This window comes from Haliaeetus leucocephalus, unplaced genomic scaffold, assembly GCF_000737465.1.
Source record: "Haliaeetus leucocephalus isolate CR32 unplaced genomic scaffold, Haliaeetus_leucocephalus-4.0 Scaffold1, whole genome shotgun sequence".
In the NCBI taxonomy this organism is placed as follows: domain Eukaryota; kingdom Metazoa; phylum Chordata; class Aves; order Accipitriformes; family Accipitridae; genus Haliaeetus; species Haliaeetus leucocephalus.
The window spans coordinates 9,685,756-9,711,570 of record NW_010972437.1 but is presented as its reverse complement, the minus strand read 5'-3'; the positions used below and the strand labels follow the sequence as shown (position 1 = coordinate 9,711,570).

The 25,815-nt window shown below is 38.9% G+C and overlaps 1 protein-coding gene across 16 annotated transcripts in view; it reads left to right on the top strand.

Annotated features, from left to right (window-relative positions):
- Positions 1-25,815, top strand: part of AGPS (alkylglycerone phosphate synthase) — a 92,659-nt gene that overhangs the window by 31,097 nt on the left and 35,747 nt on the right. For 15 of the 16 annotated variants that reach the window (XM_010566096.1, XM_010566130.1, XM_010566088.1 and 12 more), the window contains 5 exons: positions 12,436-12,525; positions 17,668-17,758; positions 22,314-22,434; positions 22,516-22,590; positions 24,240-24,311. In XM_010566096.1, the coding sequence (XP_010564398.1) occupies positions 12,436-12,525; positions 17,668-17,758; positions 22,314-22,434; positions 22,516-22,590; positions 24,240-24,311 (449 nt within the window). The remainder of the gene's footprint in view (positions 1-12,435; positions 12,526-17,667; positions 17,759-22,313; positions 22,435-22,515; positions 22,591-24,239; positions 24,312-25,815) is intronic. The other variant, XM_010566112.1, reaches the window with a different exon arrangement.

Sequence of the window (25,815 nt, the reverse complement as noted above, 5' to 3'; positions counted from 1 at the left end):
GGCCGGCTGCCGGTGCGGGTGAGGGCTAGGGCAGCCGGCGCTGCGGAGAGCGGTCTCGCTCCCGGCCGGGGACGGGCGTGGGCTGATGGGGCCCGGGAGAGGCCCCGCGTGGGCTGTGCGGGGAGCTGCGGGGTCAGCTGGGCTGGGAGATGTCGGGAAGGCAGCGGCGGGGAGGAGGATGGGGCTAAGCCCAAACGCGGGGGAAGCGCTGAAGCGATTCACCACTGCGGGGGCTGGATGAACCTGAAAGAAGGTGGTCTTCAGCCTCTCGCTTGTTTTTGTAGTGGGTGGGGTTGTATTAAAATGGAAGGTCGTTCATAGTCACCTTAATAACTGGAGAAGAGGTTCAATGTTTGTAAGATACTTTGTGGCTGTTATAATGAAGAATGCAGCACGTGTGAAAAACAAAGTTTGTGTATGGGCTTTCAGTCCTCCTCTGTTCACAGATATGTGGAATCTTCACTTTATGCGAATGCTGCCAAAAACGTACTTGTACATTAGGCTCTAACTCAAGTTTCTTAGAAAATGAATAGATTTAAGTATATTAACTACCTTTTCTGTTTCTTACCGTATTTAGTAGTAAGGAATCTCAGGTCACATCAGACCAAGGGAAGACAAATAGTGAAATTGTCTAGTTCAGAGCTGTTTCACTGGGTCTTGGATTTATTTTTCTAGCAGATTCTTTCAAATGCTACAATTATAATACCATGATACAGTTTCATGTAATTTATCATCATGAGGCCCATTTTTCTGTCAGGGAGGACTTGTATTTGTTTTGTGATTTCCCCTTCTCAGATGTGGATTTTCTATATGTGTGTTGGCTTGCTAGTCTGTAAGAGCATGTTACGGTTTAGATTATAGCCAACCTATTGCTCTCCATTGAGCTGTGTACAGGGACCAGTATGGTAGTGTATGGAGGCAGTAAAGAGGCAGATAGGGCAAGTAGTGGATAAGAGAGTTGTTGCTTCCTTTGAGGAAAATCCATTCATCCCATGGTTTGCGCTCAACTTTTTTTTCAAGAAGAGAGCAGGGGACAGTCTGAATTATTCTAACATGCCATTTGTGGCCCAGGGCCACAAGCTGAGCTTGCCTGGTTTGGGAGGACTGGGATGTCATGGGCATGTAGTCAAATGTTAACAACCTTGAAAGCCTTTAGCTCTCACTGAGAGGGATTTGATGCTCTTGCAGGAGATGTGTCAAACAGTGCTGCTCACTGGAAGAAATGGGTCATTCCAGAATTGTTGCCTTCTGTATTGAGTTTTTCTTTGGTTTGAGTTTAGGAAGAAATCACTGTTTCAGAAAAAAATACCAGTTTAGCTAGTTTTCAAGGATATAGTTTAAATGGATTATTGCATAATTTCTACAGCCAGTTATTTCATCCTTGAAGACCGGGAGAAACAGGCTTTTGTGAAGAGGCGTGTGACCTGAAGGATAGCTTCTTTCTCCATAGAAACATGGGCATAGTGAACTTAACACGTGTACTTCTACAAGTTACCGACATTGCTCTCCCGTATTAGGATTTGCTATAGGATCATAATGGATTGCTATTTTTACTCTAAATAACTTGTTCTGGATTAAGAATAAAAATTATGTTGTTTCAAGGAGCTTATGATCAAAATGGTGCAACTGCTGGATACTTTGCTGTGGGAGTGTAAGGGAGGTGCTGGAAAGCTTGGTCTGCACCATAGGTACAACTGTCTTGATATACTTGGAGCCCAGCCTCTTTGTATGTGTAGGAACAAAAAAATCTTAAAGGGAGATGTATTTCTGTCTTAAGGTTCCCTCTGAACACTTGAGAAGTGGTTGAAACATGTTTGAGATGTTGCAGGTGACAATTTTGATACTTAAATATATTTGTCTTGGATATGAGGATCTAGGTAGAGTTTGTGTTTGAGGATAATTCCCAGGTTTTGAAGTGAGTGATGGGGGAATAAAGACAATTTTGTTGCCTATACTGATTTGGAGGTGGCAAGTGATGAACATCTGGAGTCCTGTTCTAGTGACTTCCAGCTAATCTGGAGCTGGTTGATCTATTTGTGACGCCTAAAAGGTTGACCGAAAAATCTGGTAAAAATAACTGACCTATAGATGGGTACTGTGATATTGCATGGCTTTTATCAACAACATTAGGACAATCCAAACCCAGATGCTTTTTTTCTTGCAGTCTTCTGTATGATGATTCAGCTTTTCTGCCAGTTTTGAACTACTGCTTTAAGTTTTCCTAGCAAAGCTGCAGCCAGAAGTACCTTAAGCAAAATTTTTGTTCGTTATGCTTGTTGCATCTTTTCCTGTTTGAAATGGTGTCAAAGCTACAGACACTATTGTACTGGATTTAGGTGCACTCTTCTCATCTTGCATTTCTTCTGCAAAGTAGAAGACTTCCTATGACCCCCCCCCCCGCCCCGTTGTAGTACTTTAGGTGTATGTCTCTGATCACGGGAAAATTTTTCTGGCTGCTTATCCAATAGTTACTAGACAGTGATGTGCAGAAACATGGCTTTCTTGTTGATAGTTCAAAGACCAAACTGTTAAGGATCTTATCCAGACGTTGTTCACCACCAGTAGAGGGGAGGAAGGAGAGTATGTGGAGTTGACTGAGAGTCTGTGGGTGCTCATCTAACTGTTCCTGTTTCCAAATAAAAATGTTTGTGAAGGCTAAACAATATGTTTGCAGATTGATGTGTTTAAAGATTGTAATATGCTTCCTGCTTCTTAAAATGATGATTATTGAGATGGGAAAGGTCCTCTAAAAAGACAAGCAACCCTATATTCATCTGAGTATCCTCTTGAGGGAAATCTTAAGTACTAGAAGAGTGGAGAGATGTTATTTCTTGGTGGCATTCCTGGCTTGAGTTTCATATTTTAATTCAGTGTTGCAGTGGAAGATGGGGATCATAGACAGTGTTAGACAACGTGTGCTGAAGCATTAACAGGATGATAAGCATGCTGAAAAACTTACTAAAAAAATTGAGTTGGAAAAGAACTCTTCCTTGAAATTACTTTTCTGAGCTTTTATGTTATGCTGTTGACCTTTGTTGACTTGTTACTAATAAACTTGCTTTGCTGGTGAGACATGAATTAAAAACTTACATACAGTTATTTTGAAGATGAAGAAGAAGTAGTGTTCAACCTGTACTGCTTTGAAAACAGTAAGGTGCCACAACTCCCTAGAACACAATTGTACCAGAGTAACTGTTATGTATGCTAGAAAATGAGTGCCTCAGAGGTGGAGCATGCACTGATGTTAATCTTGCCATAATAGCTTGTATTATAAGTTATTCAAATAAAACTTTAAACAATTTGGCCCTTGTTAAAAGGGAGTATTAATTGGTTATAACTAAATGTTGACTCAGTAGCTCATAGGCTTAAAATTTTTCTGTCCTGGAGCAAGAGAAAGCAGGGCAGGATTTCCTGATTTTCCTATCTCTTTGTAGAGAAGCTTCTTTCCTGTGGGATGAAGAGAGGCTTGTGGATCTCTCAATTATTATGGGCATACCGTTATCCAAGGTAAACTAAGGGATGAGTGTATAGCCAGCCACTTGCTCTATCAAGTTCACACCCAGGTTGCTCAGGGTAATGCGTTAATATTGCCATACCTTCATACAGACTCTTGCAATTCTTGCTGTAGTTGCTGGTAGTGATTATGACTTCAAGCAGCAACATGAATTAACTCCTAAAGAGTTGATGCTACTTGAATTTAACAAGTAATGTCAAAGAGGCTTCATATCTTACCACCAATATTCAGAGCAATCTTTATTTTATTACAAACACTTGACTCTTTAGACAACAGTGTTTAAGCAACACTTGACAATAAACTGAATCCTGGTATAGCTGATTTCTGAGCTTAAGGTGTTGGAAACTTACGTCAAGGAGGAAAGGGCTGGTGCCACTAGAGAGTCTTAAATCAGAAGAGTAGGAGCCTGTTGCATTGAGGAAGGTGTGGCAGTTCGCAGGAGGCTCTGTGATTGCATCAGAGCGGTTAATAGCTAGTGAAATTTAATGCTTGAAGTAGAGGAATGGTTAAAGAAAGAAGATTCTAATATGGAAGCAGCCTAAAAAAAGGAAGTGTCATAATCTGAAGGCAAATGTGACTTCATATTCAAATTGCTTCAACAGGAATTCCTGTCTGTCTTCTAGCTCCAAGTTGTTGAGTGTCAGGCAGATGAAATGTAAGAAATCTGTAAGAATTTAAGTAATATAAGAAGTATTATCAGATCATTTGATACCAAGTAAACCAAACTGGCTATATTCATTGGTTAAATTTTATTAGAAAAAAATGAAGATAGAAGATAGAAGTGTAAACTATGTTTGATATATAAAGTACAATATGGATTGTTATATGAAAGCAAATAGCAGCTTACAGCAAAAACTGAAAGAATTTTGTAGATAGACTTCTTGATATCTACTGAGATCTGAACTGTGATGTACAGGAAAATGAATGTGTGTATATATAGCTATTTATTCAAACTTGATTTGTTTTTTTAAAACTGAATAGAATGATCTGTTAATGCTATAGACTAGAGTAATTACTTGAACTTTGTAGAAGCTACTTTGAACTGGGGTGAAGTAAGGACATCTGTAGTGTAACAGGTTGCAGCCAACTAGACTTTCCTGAAATATAATATACCTCTTAGTAGAGAACAAGTCATGTGAAGTATTAAAAAAATCAATTGTAGGCTGAACATGATGGACAAGCATAATGCCTCTGTAGTGTTGTTATATCCAAAATTGGGCTGTTGTGTGCAAGTCTTCAGGGTTGATGGTATAGGCCAAAAAGTTTTCTTCAGCACTTACGCTCTGTAGCAAATACATCAGATGCTAAAAATTCTCTATGCAATAGGTAAAACAGTGTTGTTCAGGAACTGAGCTTATTTTGCTAGAGCAAATAAATGGCAGACAATTTAGTGCTTCATTAACTCATTTTTTTAAGATAGTGAAGCAGCTTTCCTGGTTTTGCAAGCTTTCAAAAAATACTTCTTAAAAGACTGATCTCTAGTGTTTGAAAAAATCTTTAAGTGCTTGTTCATTTGCTGCCTGGAAGTAGCCATGTGCATGCAGTTTTTGTAGTAGAGCAGTCTCTTTGAAGACAAAAATGAAACCAGCGTCAACTAAAGTAGTAGGTGGAATAGAGGTAGCTTCTAGTAAAGTATTCTGTTGCATAAGAATAATCATTTGGCTAAGTGTATACTGAGAAGCTTAGTTATAATGTCTTGGCTTTCCTGGATCTTTAATTCACCCTAATTGACTTAAGCTTTCTATGAAAGAACAGTAGAGAAACACTGATTTCCTTATTCCTTGGGGCTTTTTTTATTACAGTGTGGTGAAATGAAGAGTAATGAAATAGTTGAGGATAGGAACATGTGTAAGGAGAGTTAACATTTGTTTTATCAGAACAGTTTTTTAAAAAACAAAGCACACCGCTTTTGAGTACCTAAATCCTTCAAGTCTTATGCCTAAAATCTTGTGTCTGCATTTGTAGCTTACTGTAGATTTAAGCTGTAACTATGAACCCAGGTTTGTGTTGCCATATCTGATATTCAGTCAACAGAATAGCAACTGAATCAGGTGTACGTGCAGCTGCAGGGGTTTAGCTGAAACTTGAATCTATCTAAGGTTAGAGAACAGATGTTATTTGACTTTCGGCTTGAGAGTGATTACATTTGGTTTGCTGCAGGGAAGATCCTCTGAGAGGGAAGAAATGTAAGAATGAAACAGCAGATAGTCCCTGCCTGCAGCATGGCTTTCTTCTCCAGATAAATGATGCTTTCACAAAGCAGTTCTTGAAGGGATTCCTTGGGCTGCATTCCTAATTTCCAGGCACCTCATACTGATTACCTACTGGCTTTAAAAACACTCTGGAGTGTCTTGCTTACTTGGTTGGGAAGTGTGACTATATAACCCAAATGGAGAGACTGCTCCAGAGGAGAGGGAGAGTGACCTTCTGGTGTCACCTCTGGAAAAGGTTCTGAATTTCCAGCTGGTGGTCTGAGTTGGTAACCAAAAGTCCAGCTGAGGTAGGCTTTGAGAAGTTACTGTTTGGGTAATGTTGTCTTGTTGTAGCCTCTTAGCACCATAGTACTGCCTCAGTCTTACTGCACCCATGCACTGAGTTTTGCAAGAACTATACAACCTGCAAGACTTCTTTGCATTGTTAGATTAGGCAAATATTGGTGCTTTAGCCCATGTGGTAGCCCTAAAACTACCACTTTAAACTAATTTCCAAGAATGTGCTGGTTTTTGGATCATGAACAGGAGTGTCTGAGTGTTTTATGTATATGTTGTTTTAATGCTGAGCATCAGCTGGTGATTGGATTGAAAATGCTGGTGGTTATTGTAAGGAAATTGATGTGAGCATCTTGGCTGTGTTCCACCTGAGTCACATTGATTCAGCTGGGTTGAACTGCACTTTCATCTTTTCTGAAGAAAATATATGAAACTGTCACTTGTCCTTTGAGTAAATTAGCCTGTTTGTCTCAGTTTTGTTTATAAAGTACCAGATCTTCAGATTATTTTGGAGAAGGGGGGAGTTTTGTTGATATTTATGTGCTTAGATGGTATGTCTGTGTAATGAGGCAATTCCATTCTTTGTTAAATCATATGATGCTAAAGTTTGGAGTTCATTCATTACTTTATCTTGGTTCTGATATTTCATTGAACATGATCTCGTAACTTTATCATAGGTGAAAAAACTTTGTGTTTTACTTCTGGTGTTATAATATGAATGTGTTTTAGACCTTGGAAAATAAAATGCTCTGTAACTGTTGGTGATGCTTTTATTTTGCAGTATAAAACTGTCCTGGTTTGAGCTGGGATAGAGTTAATTGTCTTCCTAGTAGCTGGTATAGTGCTATGTTTTTTGAGTTAGGTATGAGAAGAATGTTGATAACACACTGATGTTTTCAGTTGTTGCTAAGTAGTGTTTAGACTAAAGTCAAGGATTTTTCAGCTTCTCATGCCCAGCCAGCGAGAAAGCTGGAGGGGCACAAGAAGTTGGGAGGGGACACAGCCAGGACAGCTGAGCCAAACTGGCCAAAGGGGTATTCCATACTATGTGATGTCATGCCCAGTATATAAAATGGGGGGAGTTGGCCTGGGAGGGATTGCTGCTCGGGAACTAACTGGGTGTTGATCGGTGGGTGGTAAGCAAATGCACTGTGCATCATTTGTATATTCCAATCCTTTTATTATTACTGTTGTCATTTTAATAGTGTTATCATTATCATTATTAGTTTCTTCTTTTCTGTTCTATTAAACTGTTCTTATCTCAACCCACAAGTTTTACTACTTTTCCCGATTTTTCTCCCCCATCCCACTGGGTGGCGGGGGGAAGTGAGTGAGTGGCTGCGTGGTGCTTAGTTGCTGGCTGGGTTTAAACCACGATAAAAACTCTTCTCAACTGGCAGTTGTAAGTATTGTGTATGCAGATGTTTGATACATACTTGTGATGTGAATTTGAAGCTACTGAAAAATGATATCCATGGTTTAATTACCATGTGGGTTGAACTTTGGATGCTGAGCTTGGAAACTTGTGGTAGATCCTGTGCTTGTTCTTCAGTTTCCTAGGGAGACACAAGAACTTTTTCAGCCAGTCAGTGTGCCTCTCACTAAAACACAAGATTTGGAGAGTGCTGGGAGGTACAGTTTTGCTGAAATAGTGTAGGTCTGGAGGCCTCTGTCTGCCCAGCTGAGTGACTGGATGCCTCAGGAGCATTAGTTCAGCTGGTGGATCGGGAGCCACCCTTCTGCACCCTGTGACTGGGCATGCTGCCACCTCATGAGCTTCTGCCCAGTTTGTAGGGACCTTAATGGTCATTTGGGGGCTTAATATAGTGCCTTGTGCTGTGACCTCAACAGCATCCTGCCCAGTGTCTCCTTGATTATTCCATAGCCAGTTTTCCAGAAAAATGCAGACAACACTCAACTCTTCTTATTTTGCTGTAAAAATCCTTATTGCATTGAGTCAAACTAATATTTCAGTGTTGGGCATTGTAAAGAAAGTGAAATATTTAAATTCACTTAACCTAGTAACACTGTTTTCATCTCCTGTTGTTACTGTTTCCATGGTAACTTGTTTTCTTTCAGTTTTTTTCCCTTCAGACAATATAATTTTGTGCATGTATATAAAAATATATATTAAAAATTAAGCAAGCTTTGCTTTATAGTACTTAATACGTTTCAGTACTGAATTTCTGGCTTTTAAGTTAGAAGGCAAGAAAGAACTGGTCATTTCCTACTGTTTCTGGCTAAAATATTCCATATTTCTGTCAAAGATGAAAGTAGAGTCAGTGAGCTTGCTATTTTGTTGAAGCCAATGTACAGAATAGGAAAGGTGTTGTCTTTAAATGAGACAGTTCAGGTACAGTACAGAGCTGAGTAACACTGAGCTTAAAGCAAGAATAATACCAAATGTTGATGAGTCTGTCTATGTTTGTTTTTGGAAAGTGTTTTTTTTAACATATTTTGAGGTATTCAGATATTATTCAGAGTATTTAGATATTATACAGAGTATTCAGGTTATTTTTGTTGTTTTACCATTTAGCAATCAAATTCTTGAATTTTTGAAGAATGAGGCTAGAAACTTTTACTACAAGGGAAACTTTCGGATGGTACAAAATACTGAAGTGTTAAAGGATAAATAATTTTTAAAAGTCTAGGTAGGTGTAATGGTGGTACATATTAGTTGCAGATCGATGTGTACTTTGAGTCCCTTGGTCTCAGAGCCAGGATTGGATAAGTTGAGTACTCATACATGGAGGGAGCTCTTAATGTGTGCTTAGGTCTGCAGATGCTCAGCAATTCTTTCTGCCCTTTATATTCTTCTGGAATGAGTTTAACACTGAGATTTTGGGAATGAAAAGCTACATTTCCTAAGAAGGCTGCATCGATTGCTCAGTCACAGCTTGGATCATTCTTGAGAGGCAGGTAAACATGATGCTAATCTGGCAGGCAGCTCTAATTGCTACACTGGGGCATTACAGAGGGCAGTGGGAGTGCTGCACTGGAGCTGGGGTATGAAAAGCTTTTTCTAAGGAATGGTGACTGTATAAATAATGCTGCAAAAGGGCAGTATGAAAATGAAGAAGAGGGAGGAATGCTGTTACAACACTTAGGATTAGAAAAAGACTTTCTTCCTTGTTTGCCTTCTGTTTATTATGCTGTCAAATTCTGGTTTTAATTTCCAAATGTAAGCTGGAAAGACAAGGAAATGCAGAGCAGGTGTGTGTGTGTTATAGTGCATTTCCCTTACTTGAGGGATCTGGGGTAGTGAGGCACACCTGGGGAAGAAAAGCATACTGGCCTGGCCTCTGTCTTGCAGACCTGCTTGTGCCTCTTCTGAATAATGTGTCAACTAGTATGTAACACTCTTTGAAAAAGTTCTGCTACAGTCTTTGAATTCTATCAGTATGACACTGACATTGTCTCAGTAGTCAAGGAGGCTTGCAGATCTCATCTGATGCCTCCCTCTTTCCTTAGCACTGAAGGCAATTCCTTGGAGTCTTGAGGTTCACCAGCTCTTGTTCATGAAGAGTATACCTTTCAAATGGTATGTGAGAAGATCTTCCTTGGTGGTCTTGGTCTTCCTGCAGGTCATGTCAGTTACAAATAAATCGGAGCTGACTAATCATTCCTTCTTTTAAAATCTGGTTGGTCTTTTTAGGCTTCTCTTTTAGGGAGCTGCATGCAGTACTTCCTTTAACTTGTTCTTGGTGTGTAGGCATGAAGTGCTAGGAATGACAGTAAGTAAATCAAACAGCAGTTCTTAAACTGGTAGTGCTCTGGTATGGTGGAACAAAAGAAAGGTTAAATGTAAGGCGACTGGTTTCAAAAACAGCCTTTCCTGTCTCCAGACAGAAACCTCAGACTTGCTCAGTGTAGCTTTGAATATAAAAATTAAATGCTTAACTTTTGTGGCATTTACCTGTCAAGATATAATACTGCCTGTTATGCAGGGCAGGGGGGAAATCTGACTTTGTGTTATGAAGTAGCTGAGATGTTTCAGAACCAGCTGTTCTACAAACATGCAAACTGTTATATTAGATTTTAATTTGATTATTCTCATCACACCAATAACAAGAGCTATGTTCTCTGGCAGAGTAAACTTTATTCAGGAGTAATTCAACCTGAAAATAAACTCTTAAGTAAAAACTCTCAACCTCTGTTCTGTATTTTTAAAGCCTGATGAAAGCATCAGGTAGTTTAACACCAACCTAGGAAAGTAGGCCTTTAGAAAAGGCAAACAACTGGGAATGCAGTCAGCTTAGCAAAAACACTTTGTATCTGGGTCTTTGTTCAGTGCCTTAATAGTACCTTCTCTGGATTTTGTGGGACATATCTATATGCGCTGACATCAGGACTAATGATAGTTTCAAAGCTGTGCTTTATCAGCTTATCTCATGTCACCAGTTCCTTTAGAGCCTGTTCTTGTGTGTCTTGGTTGATCTGATTGTCTCCAGCTTTGCAGCTAGTTTCTCTAGCCTGTTTCATGCATCATACTTGGCACACTTATTGTGGCACTGCCTTGCAAGAGGACTTGCCTCCTAAGTTAGGGGTGAAGCTGCTCGAGCCTTCCTCAAATTTTGCTTATTAATATCAAGTCAGTTCTGACTTTACAGGGTTTGACAGAGATCAGGTGTACAGAAATACTATGTTTAGTCAGCAGAGGGAGAAATCTTGCTTTGAGGAGGACTGCAATGATGGGGATTTGAGGGGAACACTTAGTTTAAAAAAATAAATGCCACTTGAGTTGGCCAATTTTGTGTCAGCTTGTTCTCAGCTGGGAACAGCTCAACTGTGTATGACGTGGTGTCTTTGTGGAATTTCTTATAAATATACACAATATTTATAAATATAGAATATAGGAATATGTGTAAAAATAGGCAAGACTGCATAACATGCATTAAGAACACTTTTTCATAATATGTCATGTTAATACAATAGCACAAGGCATTCCTGTGCTATCGAACATGAGTGGATCCTTGCCCTTTTCTGAGTGAACACTACATGTATAAAGATCAACTCTATTGACAGAGGAAGCAGCCAGAGGGGCTTCCCTATCTGCACAGCTGTCTGCTCAAGTAGTTTAATTTTTTCTGAAATTTTAGAATCAATTCGTCTATGTGGAAGAACAACATAGACGGGCATTTCACAAAACTGTTATCAGTTACAGAGTACTGAAACTGCTCTATAAAGTTTGCTTAAAGTGCTAGATTTGTCAAAGGCTTGTTCAAATGTCTGATTCAAACAATTGTAATGAAATACATATCTATGGCCTTTTTTATTTGATTAAAGCCTTTTGTACAGGCAGTTTGAAGAAAACAAATTTTGATTAAGCCAAGTCTGTTTAATTACAACACTGACAGTATGTCAGCAGCCTATGTTAATATTATCTTTCTAATGAAGGCCTTTGGTAATCAATCATCACCCAGTTATCTTGTACGTAATGCTGGAGTTACAAGTGACTTAGGCAGTACTTTCTCTGAATTGTGAGGTCTTTCTGAAATGGTCACCCTGATCATCTTACTCTCTTACATTATACAGTCTGAGAATAAGAGCTACATTCACTGTATATAGTGGAGTGAGGTAAATAACCTGTTTTCAGACTTCTTTGAGATGCCTTTTAACTAAAATTCAGGTTTTAGGTTAGTACTTCATTTCTAATGTAAATAAATGGAAAACTTTTAAAGCAAAGTTACATTAATGTGTAATTACTCTGTGTATCTCTAAGTTTTAAATATGCTTACATTGATGTACTTTAGATGATTTTTATGATTAAGAGCTCCTCTGTTTTGGTATGGTTGTGCTTAAGGTATTTCAATATTGTGGTTGTATTTTGGCAGTTGTGGTTTTGGGTTTTTTATATTCCCTTATGGTGGCACATTCGGCTTGTATTTGGTATGTTATTCCTGCAGTTCTTGGGGTTTGGGTTTTTTGACTTTCCAAAATATATTCTCAATCCAAATGCGTCTGAGTGCCTCATTGAGTGAATGTTATTAAGAATGCAGTGGGATTACAGTAATGTCAAACAACTAAAATTTAAAATTTTCTTGACAGAATAATAATGCTAAAACTTTTTATTCTGAAAATATTCAGCTATTACCTATTTGTGTAAGTATTTATGTATAGATTTAAAACCAAGCATCTTTCAAACATTAACTCTTCTCAATTTGAGAATATCACCATACAGTATGCATTGACTTAAACTGGTGGTTGTTTTTATAAAGCATCATGTCTTTTAAGTCTTAGGATGCAATCTGGAGGAGTAACGGTTGTGGCTGCAGAATTACTTTTAATTCTATTAAGCTATGTACTTTTGGTATGTACTTGTTTTCTTGAATTGCTATCTGATAAGACTTTTTTCCAAAGCCATATAACTGCAAATCATTTTGGGTTTACCATATGCTAACATTCTCACTTAAATTTTTTTATCCCTTTAAGGCAAGAACTTCTGAAGTGGAATGGATGGGGATATAATGACTCCAAATTCATCTTCAATAAGAAGGGTCAAGCAGAATTCACAGGAAAAAGGTAAGTTGAAAATTTATATAACTGAAGTACCTTATTTAGTAATTTTTTTGAGAAGAGTTTTAAAACTGCACTGTTCAGTTAATCCAAAGGAGGCAAAAAACTTCCTTTATCTCATAGGTTATTAGTTGTTCTGCAATTAAAAAGTTTACTAAATTCTATACACAGTAGTCTAACGTGTAGTAAAATACTGTGTGGCTTATTGGAAGGTTTATTAAAAGTATTAGACAAATTAATAGGAGTCTTCTCTGTAACTTGCTATATTCTGTGTGTGAAAATTACCTTGGAGAAGGGAATCAGATTGAGAATCTGCACTGTGTTCTAAAGCTTTAGATAACATGCAGTTTTGAGAATCTCTTGAGCATCAACAAGTTGCTTTATTAAACTTCTAATTTGTGGTTTAGGTTTCTTAACCATTGTGCATGGAGCTACTTTATCCTCTGAGCTTAAGAATAAAATCTGCTCTTCAGTTGTATGTTCTGTAGTGGCAACACTTCTGATTTATTACCTACTAGCCCTTTGTATAGCAAGCTTGTTTTTCTGAGAAATATTTTTTTTTTTGAGGAAATGATATTAAGTCTAGTTGGGGATCTTTTAATGTTCTTCCAGTGGGATTTAAGCCTGTCACTTGACATCGTACTGTTTTTTTTCTGCTTCAGTGGAAAGTAGTCTTGCAGTCTCTTCCCTGGTTTAAAAAGTATACTTTTTGTAAGAGTAAAGAAAAATAATGGGGAAGAGAAATAAGTTTGAAATAAGTACTGTCTTTCAGAAAAATTCCTTCCTGGTCTTTGAGTTTGTGTAAACCAGCACTAGCTAATATGAGTCAAAGCTGCAAACACCTAACTGGGATGTTGAGCACTTCAGTCCTTTAATTTCTTAATTTTCAGGCCCAGATTACAATGCAAAGCCTTGTCTTAAGCACTTCAGTTTACTGTATAATATTTACAGAGATCTTGGTGATCTCTCTCCTTTTGCCAGGATTCTGATTCTTGTTGCTTTGTCATTCATTCTTTCATCTGATATTTTTAGTTGTGGTGGGTTGACCCTGGCTGGATGCCAGGTGTCCACCAAAGCCATTCTATCACCCCCCCTCCTCAGCTGGACAGGGGAGAGAAAATATAACAAAGGGCTCGTGGGTCGAGATAAGGGCAGGAGAGATCACTCACCAGTTGCCGTCACAGGCAAAACAGACTCAACTTGGGGAAAACTAACTCAATTTATTACCAATCAACCAGAGCAGGGTAATGAGAAATAAAACCAAATCTCAGAACATCTTCCCTCCACCCCTCCCTTCTTCCCGGGCAAAACTTCACTCCTGGATTCTCTACCTACCCCCCCAGTGGTGCAGGGGGATGGGGAATGGGGTTTATGGTCAGTTCATCACATGTTCTCTGCTGCTTCATCCTCCTCCGGGGCAGGACTCCTCACACTCTTTCCCTGCTCCAGCGTGAGGTCCCTCCCACAGGAGACAATCTTCCACGAACTTCTCCAATGTGGGCCATTCCCATGGGCTGCAGTTCTTCATGAACTGCTCCAGCATGGGTCCCTTCCATGGCATGCAGTCCTTCAGGAGCACACTGCTCCATTGTGGGTCCCCCATGGGGTCACAAGTCCTGCCAGAAAACTTGTTCTGTGGGCTCTTCTCTCCACAGATCCGCAGGTCCTGCCAGGAACCTGTTCCAGCATGGGCTTCCCACAGGGTCACAGCCTCCTTCGGGCACCCACCTGCTCTGGTGTGGGGTCCTCCACGGGCTGCAGGTGGATGTCTGCTCCACAGTGGACCTCCATGGGCTGCAAGGGGACAGCCTGCCTCACCATGGTCTTCACCAGGGGCTGCAGGGGAATCTCTGCTCCGGTGCCTGCAGTACCTCCTCCCCCTCCTTCTTCGCTGACCTTGGTGTCTGCAGGGTTGTTTCTCTTGCGTGTTCTCACTCCTCTCTCCGGCTGCTGTTTCTGTCTGTCCCAGCAACATTTTTCTTTCTTAAATATGTTATCACAGAGGCACTAGCACTATTGCTGATTGGCTCGGCCTTGGCTGGCGGTGGGTCCATCTTTGAGCCGGCTGGGATTGGTTCTATCGGATATAGGGGAAGCTTCCAGCAGCTTCTCACAGAAGCCACCACTGTAACCTCCCCGCCACGCACACTAAAACCTTGCCACACAAAACCAATACATTAATTTGTCTGGGTTAGGTTATGCTACCATAGAAAATCTATGCAGTGTGCTTTGGAGGAAAAAAGGTAAAGGGCTGGACTTGGATTTTTTTCAGGACAAGCATTGAGGCTGTTATTTGAGTACCAGTCACTGTTCTGGAATGGGAGGAGAATGGTCTCTTTTTTTTCCCCCATCTACATTCTCTTGAACTGATAGATAGTATTAGAAATGCCCTGTTGGGCCACACCGGTGTAGTTTCTATGGAATAGTTTGTCACAGTGGCAAAAGAGAGCCTTTTGAAGTGAAAATAGGAGAATAGGCATCTGCAAAGATGTAGATGCCTCGTCCTTTTAGTATCCACTTACAGATCTCTTGTCCATAAATTTGTCTAATAGCTTTTAAGTCTGCTGATACTGTCTGCCTCTACAGCATCCCATGGCAGTAAGTTCCAGGTTGCTGTTGTGTAAAGTACTAGTGTTTTAAACCAAGTACCCCTTACTGTGTTGCAGGATTAGAATGATGGTACTTCAGTCTATCTACTGCTTTATTGATTATATAAGACTCAATCTTATCCTCTCTTCCACTTTCTCTCCATGCTGAGGAGTTCTGGGCACTTTAGTCTCTGCTTGTAAGGCCCCTTGTTCTTCACAGTTGCTGTGCACTGAACCCTTTCTAGCTTCACTACATGTTTTTGGAGATACAGGGACAAAACCTGCGTGCGGCACTTAAGGTGTAGATACACCAGGGTTCTACAGAGCAACAAAAAGAGATGAACTGTCTTCTTTCTTATACCTGCCTGGTTGATACATAGCACTGTTGGCTGCTGTTGTATGTTGTCAGTGAAGATGACGTGATTTTTCCTGTACTGACTACCAGTCTGATTCTGCAAAATATGCAAGTAATGCTTTTTTTTCTTTTGCTGTTACCTACATCTTATCTTCTGTCTTAATTTGACTGCTTAGATTTTTTTAAGGTCCTGATTCCTATTAGTGTAGTATCTGTCTCCCCAAAAGAGCTTAACATTATTCACCTGGTTGGAGAGTCCACTGATGAATCCAGATCATTGAAGACATGTAAAACTGGTCCCAGTACCAGTGTGTGGCAAGCTGCTCTCCTGAGTCTGTCTTGGACAGTGATCAATAAACCCTGCCCTTTGCTGCTTATCTAAACCAAATCTTATCCTTCAGCCTGTAGAAGAACCTTTCCTTCAGTATTGTAGCAATGTATTTTCTTAAATAGCTTTTGGAGTGAACACCTGTGGAAGTATAAAGGAGTGTGGAATTTTATGTTCATTGTATCCCCTTTATTCACTTCTGGTTTTACACCCTGATAGAACTCCAAGGGTTAGTGAAACAGAATTTCCCTTTATGAAAGCCTGGTTGACTTTCCCAACAGACAATGCTTCTCCATGTGTCAAATGGTCTTTTAATATAGACTCTACCATCTCACCAGGGATAGATGATACTTGCTAGTCTGAGCAACTAAAGCTGTTTTTTTTGGGGGGGTGAGGGGATGAGGTCTTTTGGGGGGCTTCTTGCACCATCAACATACCTACAAAGCTTGCTTCCTGAGCTATCATGTGTTGCATTCTGTGCAGTAAACTCACTAACTCCCTCTATGCTGTGACTTCTGTCTGTGTCTTGACTTAGAAGTTGTTGGTTTTCTGATAGCTTTAGTTTGTCCTTTGAATAAGTGATTAAGATTACACTTGCGAGCTAGCTGTTAAGTAATAGGTTGGCAATACCAAAAAGTATGTCCGGAGAAGAAAACACACCAAGCTGACTTGAGTCTCTCTGTACCTTTGTTGCAAATTCCTGATGCAAATGCATTAAACTTTCATTGCTTATTGCACTTTCCTTTTCATAGAATTCACTTACCTTTCATATGGGTATGATGAAACAATAACAGATGTCACAGGAGGAATGACTGAATGCTGTCTTCCAAGCTGAAGAGTCTAGCTTGAGTTGAGAGATGGTTGTAGCCTTTTATCTCCAGGAATAGAGTAGGGTTTTTCTGCAATAGGAGATTTGGGAGGTAGTTGAGATGAGGAAACAAAATGAATTAATCATCTTGTGTAATAGGTGACTTAGTTGTAGAGTTGGTTGCAACAGCTGTGAAGGACAGGGTCATAATTGGATTAACAGTGATTGAATAATCTTGGAAGGAAGACCCATTAGGCCTAATGCAGTGAGCTGGGTCCAAACTATAGTAAGGATTCTCAGCTGCTGAAAGCTCTTAATACCAAAGAAAGGTCCTTTTTCTCTTCTCTTCAGAGAATGCTTGTGCATACATAAACAGGCACAAGGTTTGTATATGTATACAATTAATAGCAGTAGTTTCTGCCTGTTTAAGTGTGTCCCCAGCCTTATTTGTTTTCACACGTGATACACATGGTCATAAACTCCTCTGTCCCTTTTCTGTAAGTCTTCATTTGTCACATGGCTAAGCTCTTGTCAAAGAGCTTGCGACAGAAATAATTTTGCATTGCTTGATGGATTCTGAAGCATTCTGATGATGAGGGAGGAACCTTTAACACTTTTTCTTGAAAACATGTAAGGTGTACTGAGCTGGGTTTGTGTGTCTGAGACTGCTGTTTACATTGCAGTATGTCCATACACACATGTCCTCTACCTGTAACTGGCATGTAAACTGTGACACTGCTTTCTATGCTACTAAAAGGGAGAGACCTTTCTTAAAAGTAAAGTTGGGGGTGGGATGTTTGAAAAGCCTTATGCAACAATTCCTGAAGATGATGAAGAAAAGTAATACCTAAGATGTTGACAATTGATTTGATTTTGTGTGAAGTACAGAACAGTTAAATACAATGAAATGTGCAGTTGCATGAAAACTAAATGTGCAGAAGGTTTGCAGGCTTGTAGGTAAAGAATTTGATTTAAAACTTTTGTTTGTGCTTACGTAGAATTGAAAGAAGTGTATCTGACATACATTCATTTTAATTTAAAATGACCCTATGTAATATTGACTTTTCAGGTACAGATTAGGTGGTATGGTATTACCAACTTTTAAGGAATGGATAGAAAAAACCTTTGGAGCAAGTCTGGAGCACAAAACTACCTCTAGAGTAAGTAAATAGCTGAACCAGTTCATTTGAACATTAGTCTTGGTGATAATCAAGACCACACTGTTAAAGATGATTCAGCTGTTGTCCTGAAGGTCATGTTGCACATAATTGATTTAAATATAGTGTATTAATACCTCAGAGTTTTTGGAAAAAGTATTTGATGCAGAACTACTACATGAAACCTTCAGTGACTTAGCATGACTTGTGGTTCCAGGTTAACTGGTAGTACTTTTATTGGAATGAAAGTTTCCAACACAGGGAGTTTTCATCCTTGTTTGTAGGTTGCTTTTCAAGATCGTAGAAACTGTTAGCCTAGAGGGAATTGTTTATGCAACTTCAATGTTGCTCATGATAACAAAGATGCAGTGAAGTTAAATTGTGCTGTGTTTTCAGTGTATTTTTAATGATATCAAAATTCTTATTTGACAGTAATTTTTTTTACATGGCTGCTGAAAACTGGCTACCAAAATACTCAAGATTGAGCTCAAGATTTTTTCAGAAAAACAACACATTTGGAATGTTCTGGGTTTTGTGAAGCATCCATATCCGGCTTTTCGAAAAGAGTAACTCGTATTATGAGTCAGGAGACCTGACTCCCTTCTAAGAAGAATTTCTTTGAGGCTGCAGGTTCCTGGCTAGATAGCTACTTAAACGCTGTTGGAAGCAGGCTGTGTTTATACAGTGACTGTAGCAACCCTGCCTTGGTAACAGTTTTACCCATTTCTTAAGTGACTTCAAGATTGCATCTTCTCTGAAGCAGGTAACTGCATAGGGCCTGAAAACTTGAATGTTTCTTCAGTCTTCTGTTAATCAAGACATCCTTTCATCTACTATGACTTGCAGGATCTCCATCTGCCAATACATTTTGAAAAAATTCATCTTGAGTGTTTTCCTTGACCAGGGTTGGACTTCACTGGCAGCTGCTTTAACTTGCTGTGACCAGAGGTCCTGAGAGCTGTTGTTCCCTTTCTACATGTAGAGGAAATATAGAACAAAGTAGAGTTGGAGGATAAGGGCAGATTATTGAATAGTATCTTGATTCCACAGTACGTCTTGCAAACCAGCTCTTCAGGATATCTGCCAGCAATGTTGAATGCTTTCCCATTATGTTGTGCCCCTCTGGTTCTGATGTTCTCATTGTGATCTGAAACAGGCTGACTAGCTTGACATAGAATAGGACTCTTTGGAGTCTCCAGTATATATCTGGACTTCTCTTAGATATTCTCAACTGCTACTGCAGGTACCTCATTTTCATGTCTCTCTCTCAGTTCCTAGTTTATATTTCAGGTTGTTATGCTATACTGGTTTTTCACTTTCTATTGTCATCAGAGCATGAAGAAACTTGAGTATAAAAACAGCAGTAGGAGAGGGATCTCTTGGTACATCTGTCTTTCTGCCTCACGTCTTCCTGCCTCTATTGTGTAAGACTGGAGGCTTCCCTGTTGCCTGCAACTTTTCTGTTATAATTAACATCAGTAAATGTACCTGCTTCTGTGATGCTCAAGGCCTGGTGACTTTTTTCCTTTTTCAGACTAGACTTACTACAGACAGCAGTTTAGGCCTAGTTCACAGAAGCTTCCTGTCTAGCCTTTCAGTGCACAAATCTTAAAATATTCCAGTCCTGTAAGAATAAATAAAGGTATATTTTTGTTTGGCATTGTGTGTAAGATTTTTATAGATGAATATTAACTTTTCAATCTTGAAGATGAAAACTAAAGGATTAAATTACTTGTGGAAGCGATAAAAATCAAGATACTTAAAACAATCTGCAAGGAATTGTTACAGCTTTACGTAGATTGTGTCCCTCTTATGGAGAAAAAGATCTTCAAGCACTTGGTGTTCAACTTGAAATGATATGAAATAGTTCTGTCTGTGGAAATCCATGAAGGAAACCAAAGTTTAAAATAGAAAATGTAAGCCCAGGTAGCAAGGATTTTCTTTTAAGTGGTTTAAAGATCTTTATTTGGTACATATTAGTTTGTTTCTCATGTTTCCCAAGTTTCTGTCAGAGCTCTGATCTTTGGGTAAGCAAACAGCACTGTGTAAATGTGCATTAATAGCAGAATAGTAAGAGCTAAGAGCAGCAATCAAAGACCTGACTTCCTCTGTGCTCATTGTGACTGGCCCCTAAAATCATGATCTCTTGGTAGTGGTGTGCCTCTCAGTTGAACAACACTTAATCTCAACTTCTGGTGACAAGTGAGTGTGTTGGAGGGAAAAGCCTTTTTCTCAGATGTCTGATACCTTATTTCAAGAGGCATAATATTATCCTTGAAGCAGAATATTATCCTTAAAGCAAGTCAGAACAGCTCTTCCAGAACTCAAATCATTGTTAAAACTATATTGTCATTAGGTCATGTGCCCCATATGAAAACTCTAAAACAAATATTTGGCTATCCTTCTGAACCTCTAAATGTTGTTAGCTATCAGTCGTGAATGTATCTCATGCAGATATTGCTTTCTGAATTATCCCTGTAAGTACTCTTAATTTCTACATAACCTTACGTAGTTTCTTGTATGGTGGACACTGGTAGGCAAGTTCCATCACCATGGATCTTCCAACTACCTGAAAACTTTACCGTTGAAATTTAAGTCTTCCCTTCTTCAGCTCTCATGACTTTGAGAGTCAACCCATTCAGAATAGGCTGCTGCTGTGATGGCAGATGGGAAGCTATTAATCTCTATTTTCCTTGCTGTTAGCTTGGTAATTGGTGCTATCCTCTAAGCTTTTATCTTAAGACACATATTGGCAAAAAGCATCAGCTGTTCTGGAGGTTATGTAGAGCAAAGAGAGGCAAAACTCCATTCCAGGAAAGAAAACTTAGATGGGTGAGTATACTTTATTGTAGAAGGCTGAAACTTCAGAAGGTGAAAGAAAAGTTAATTCAGTCTTGCTGTTTGCTCTTGGTACTTGTCAAGAAGCATAGGCTAAACTCATCAAAGAAATGTCTCTGACTACATGGAACACTTAGTACAAAATACTTTTTGGTGGTAGGGCTGTATGTGAGCTCACTCTGTCATCATTAGGCAGCCCACAGTCTTTCCTGATAGCTTTATAAAAAAAAATTGCAAGCATGTTCTTCTGTTTGAGTTGAAGGTGATGTCAGTTAATTTGCCAGCAAGCTTTTCATGACAGAAGTTTGAAAGCACTGCACTATGTTTTAACTATTATTTTGTGCAACTCCTAATTTTTAAGAATATTTAAAGTAAGATGTGGTAGTAAAAAATTTTCAGTTCTCCTGCTCTCAAACTTGAGGGACTTCAGCTAGAAAAAAGATTCTTGAACAACACTGTCTTTCAAAGTAGGAGTTGAAGTTGAGAAGTTAGTTTTTAGTCATAAGACAAGCTTTATATATAATTAAAGAACTCCTTAATTAGAGGCCATTTGTAATAGAAGACATTCCTTTAGAGAGATTACCTATAGAAAAGTATAAATGAATTTATTGGCTCTGTTTTTAAGGGGGGAAAAAGCATGGGTTTCTGAAACCTTCAAAGCACTTAAAGGCGTTAGACTTAATGTCTATAAAGATCTTTATTTTTGGGGGGACCGGATCCTGTAAAGAATCCTCATTCTCTAAGTAGGTTTAAAAAGTTGACACATGAGCTATGTTTTTATGTGTCTGATATCTAAAGTGGACTTTAGAAAAGAGAATTAAATGGCTAGGTCTGTACTTTGAGAAACCATAAGAATACTATACAAGACATCTGTCCTGAGGACCTGGGAGAATGGGTTGTTAGAAAACCTTAAGCAGGGTGTCTCCCTCTGGACTTACGGAACCTTGATTCAAGGCCTGTTGGTAAGCCAAAATGTCCAGTGTAGCTTCTTTTGAAAGAAAAACTTTATTCCAATTGATGAGGACTTCTAGCTAGAGGCTTTCTGGAAACACCTGTATGTTTGTGACTGAACATGGATTTTCTAAAGTATTTCTGATGTGTGAGGTCTACTTAAATCATGCCAGTTATGTTATATCAGTCAAACTTAGTTCTGCCTTGCTTTGGACTTCTGATTAGGCTTTGGTCTGAGATGGATTTAACTTCCAGTACGTGACAGCAAGAGGTGAAGTGGGTTGGTAGAAACAGAATTGTAAGTAGAAGAATTTGCAGAGTGGGTAGTGGCTTTAGTATGTATTTCTCTATTGGAGGAGGAATTTGTAGTCAAAAAGGAATTTTGGCCTTCAATCTCTACCCCTTTATCAACAGGAGAGTCTAGTTCTGTTCAGGCAGCTGTTTTTCTTGGATCTTGGGAAGTTTTTAAAAAGGTATTTTGTTCAGCATGTATTCATAAGCTGGTGCATTTCTCCAAATTTGTCAGAAGGAAAAACCGGTAAGAGTGTGCTACTGAAATAAAACTTCTTGTGTGCATCTAGTCAGCTGAGTACCAGGTAGGACAAGTGGGATCAGTGACTGAAGATGAGGAAGAGGATTTCTGTGTTTCTGATCTTGAATAGTTGTGTTTGGGTTATCAGTTAGGTTAACTTGTTTTTATTATTTCTGTTGTACAGAAATGCTATAAGAGTGAACATACCTTTAATGAACTTATCTTCTTGTATTGTAGGCATCCTTAAATGTTAATGATGTACCTCCATCCATTGTAAATGAAGAATTTCTTCAGGATCTTAGAGCCACTAAAATATCATATTCGCAGGATGCAGAAGATAGGGTATTCAGAGCTCATGGTAAGAGAGCTTCATTTATGTAACTGTGCTGCTTTTGATGCTTCCTTGTTTGAACTTGTTAACTTATTGTTTGTGTTTCAGGTCACTGCCTACATGAGATATTTGTACTCAGGGAAGGAATGTTTAAGCGAATTCCTGATATAGTTGTATGGCCTGGTAAGCTTTAATTGTCTTATTCTCCCTTCTGTTTGGGAGGCCATTGTTTACTAAACTCCTGTGTTTTCTTGTCTTGGGGGAGATGTCTCTTGGTTCACTGACTTCACTTGTCTTTACAGAAACTGAAGGAATTTTCTCATGAATGGTAATGGTGATTGTTTAGCATCTGGATTGCAGGTTATACCTGTGAAATCCCATCATTTTGTGGGAAAGCCAAATTTATTAAATATAGCTGAAGTTTCTGTTGACAGCTGAATTCATGACCTAAGTAACCACAGTGTAATTTGAACTTGCGTGTTCACCAAGAATAGTTGTCTAAATGGGAGTGTAAATCTTGCTTTTTAAAGGAGTACATGATGGTAAAAGGGTAGTGAAATGCTTGTATTAAAGAACTGTTTTATGACATGCTGTACTTAGGAGTTACAGGTGTTACACTTTATCAGAACAATTTACAAAGGATCATTGACTTGAAGAGCAGTGCAATCTGAGTACAGGCTAGGTCCACTTTAGAGTAATAACTAATGCTGTTGTAGATAATATGTAGCAGAAAATATGCTTGCTTCTATCTTGTAGAAGGATACAAATACTTAAATTGATACAACTATTTGCACACTTGTGTGATTTTTCTACTTGAGTCATGTTTCTTTGGTCACTAGGATCTACTTTCCATGTGCTGTTCTTCAGTAGCTAACCAAAAAATCATTTGATCCAAGTGCTCTTTACCAACTCTTTCTTTACCTCTTATAACTCTCTCTACTTTTGATAGCTGCACTGCATTAGAAATCCCAAAATTTCTGATAAGAACTTAGTCTTAGCTCAGTTTTGCTTCCTTTACTTAGGGGAGAAAGATCATATATGGGAAGCATAAAAAAGAGGCACTATAAGATGCATCTCATTACTTGAGGACAGGTACTGACATGACAGCTCTGGTGACTACAAACAGCACTTGCCACAACTTTATTTTGTGCAGCTCCAAAAGCAACTGAAATAAAATGATTGACTACCTTTGTTTAAAGCTGCTCTGTATGCCAAGAGCAAAGTAGCCAGAGTTCGTAAGCCTGTTTATTCAGTCCTGCTCATTCTCTGCGGTTTGCACGAACTCATGTTTGTACTGTATTTGATCTCTTTTTTTGATCCTTTTCCTTGCCTGTGCACAAACATTTCTGCTTCCCTCTTTGTCCAGATACAGAATGTATTCTAACAAAATAAACTTCACCAGGAACTCTACTTTTGAAACTGAATGTCAGTCAGGAAGAAAAAGATGTGGTGTTCAGCAATCAGGATGGACTCATTTCTCACTGAAATTGGGCAGCTTATTTTCAATAAAAGTCTTAAACTTGATTTGTTCTCCAAGATGCCTGGATTAATTAACTGTTTGGTAGCCCATCTTGCCCTGAAAATTTGCAGGAGGCCTCAATCCATGAGTAGAGCCGGAGACTAAGGCCGTAGTTAGTTCTTCAAATGTAGAATTGTTTCAGGTCTAAACTTTACTCTGGAACTCTGATACTTCTGAGCCCAGCTTTTATTTAGTGCCTAGCTCTTTGAAATGTCTTCCTTGCTGGTGTCAGAAAAGGAGCTGCTGCTTATTCATACTGCAATATTTAGCACTAAGCACAAATCCTGTTTTTTAACTGTTTGGACTTTTCTAGTTTGCCATGAAGACGTAGTTAAAATTGTGGAATTAGCCTGCAAACACAATCTCTGCATAATACCATTTGGTGGTAAGTGTTATGAAATCTCAAAAATGTTTAACATTACTCGTGAAAATGTATTCTACTTGAATTAAATATGTGATCTTAGTAATATATTTTACCAATAATTCAATAGTTAGATTTTTTAGTAGTATTTTAAGTGTGGTCTTAATTTTTTTATAATCTTGCAGTATTAAAAGCTGCTGTATTAAATTTAGTGCAAGTCATTAAAAGTATGTCAACACCTTGAATATTGAATGTGCAAGAGGAGTGATTACATGAAGCTGAAATCTATCTCTGCCTTGGAAGTCTTCTAGGAAATAAGTAGAGAGATTCAAATATCTATGTTAGAAGTATCATGGTTTTGGATGCATTACTTGTGCTCTGTTCCCACAAACATGTATAAATTAGTGGTTTTTGTTGTACTGTTGAAGCTCGTAGGTCCGGGGAGGATTGTGGTCAGATGCTGTACTGCAAAATTGTTAACCGTAATTCTAATTTGCTTTTAGACATTGTTCAGTTTGAAAGTTAGAGTAGAGACTCCTGTGGCAAGGGTTTTCAGGAAACATTCCAGGTACAGAGTACAGGTAAAGGCCTGTATAATCTGTCCTTCTCAGCCTAAAGAATTTCTAAAGGACTTCAGGTTTTTAATCATGGATGCTTTTTCCTCTAAGCCTGCTGAAGTAGAGCAGTGAGCTACCTTGTTCTGACTTAGTGCTCAGGGAACATGGGATGTTGACTTTCATGAGTTCATTCTGTGAGAAGCTTTTTGTCAAGAACTCTTAGTTCTGTGGGTTAAATCTGTGTTTTACTTGGTACTTGCTTATGCTGTAGGAGTATAGCCCCTGTAGGAAGGACATTTACTATTTGAGAAGATGAGCATGTCACTGGAAGACAATACCAAACTAATGGAGTGGGTTTCTCCCTAAACCGCTCTCACCTTTGCAAGATACGTCTGGAGAGCTGTAAGACTGCTACATGTCACCTTTGGTACTAATAAATTCGTATAGCTGAAAGCAGCAATATTGACTCTCTCTTGTTCACTGACCAGGGTAAAGAAAGATCTTCAGATTGTTTTCCAAGTCTGTTTATACTGAACTGCAGTCAACTTCTGGAGTTATTACTATGGGGTTGGTATTTAGGGAAAATGCCACCTTTCCTATCATTGGAAATAAAGGTGATGGGCTCTACTGCTCTTGGAGAATTTTATTAGTTGGCACTGTCTCTGTCCTTGCCACTGGTTGTTCTTCTGGTAGCTTGCTGTGGATCTCTTTTAGCATCCTAGTCTCTCTTTTCCTATGGCTTTTGTAGTCTTTGAGAAGCCTTGGAGGCTGTTCTGTGGCATCCTATAAAGATACATTAGAAATCTCTAGAGAAGTTTGTTTGGTTTTATCCTTTTTTTTTTTTTTTTATAGTTATACCCTTTCAGTTTCTTTCTTGCTTTCAGATAAGTATTGCATTCCTGTATTAGGTAGACTTCTTCAGCCAACTTTCTAGGTAGAAGTGTGGTGGCTTCCATAGTGATCTCCAAAGA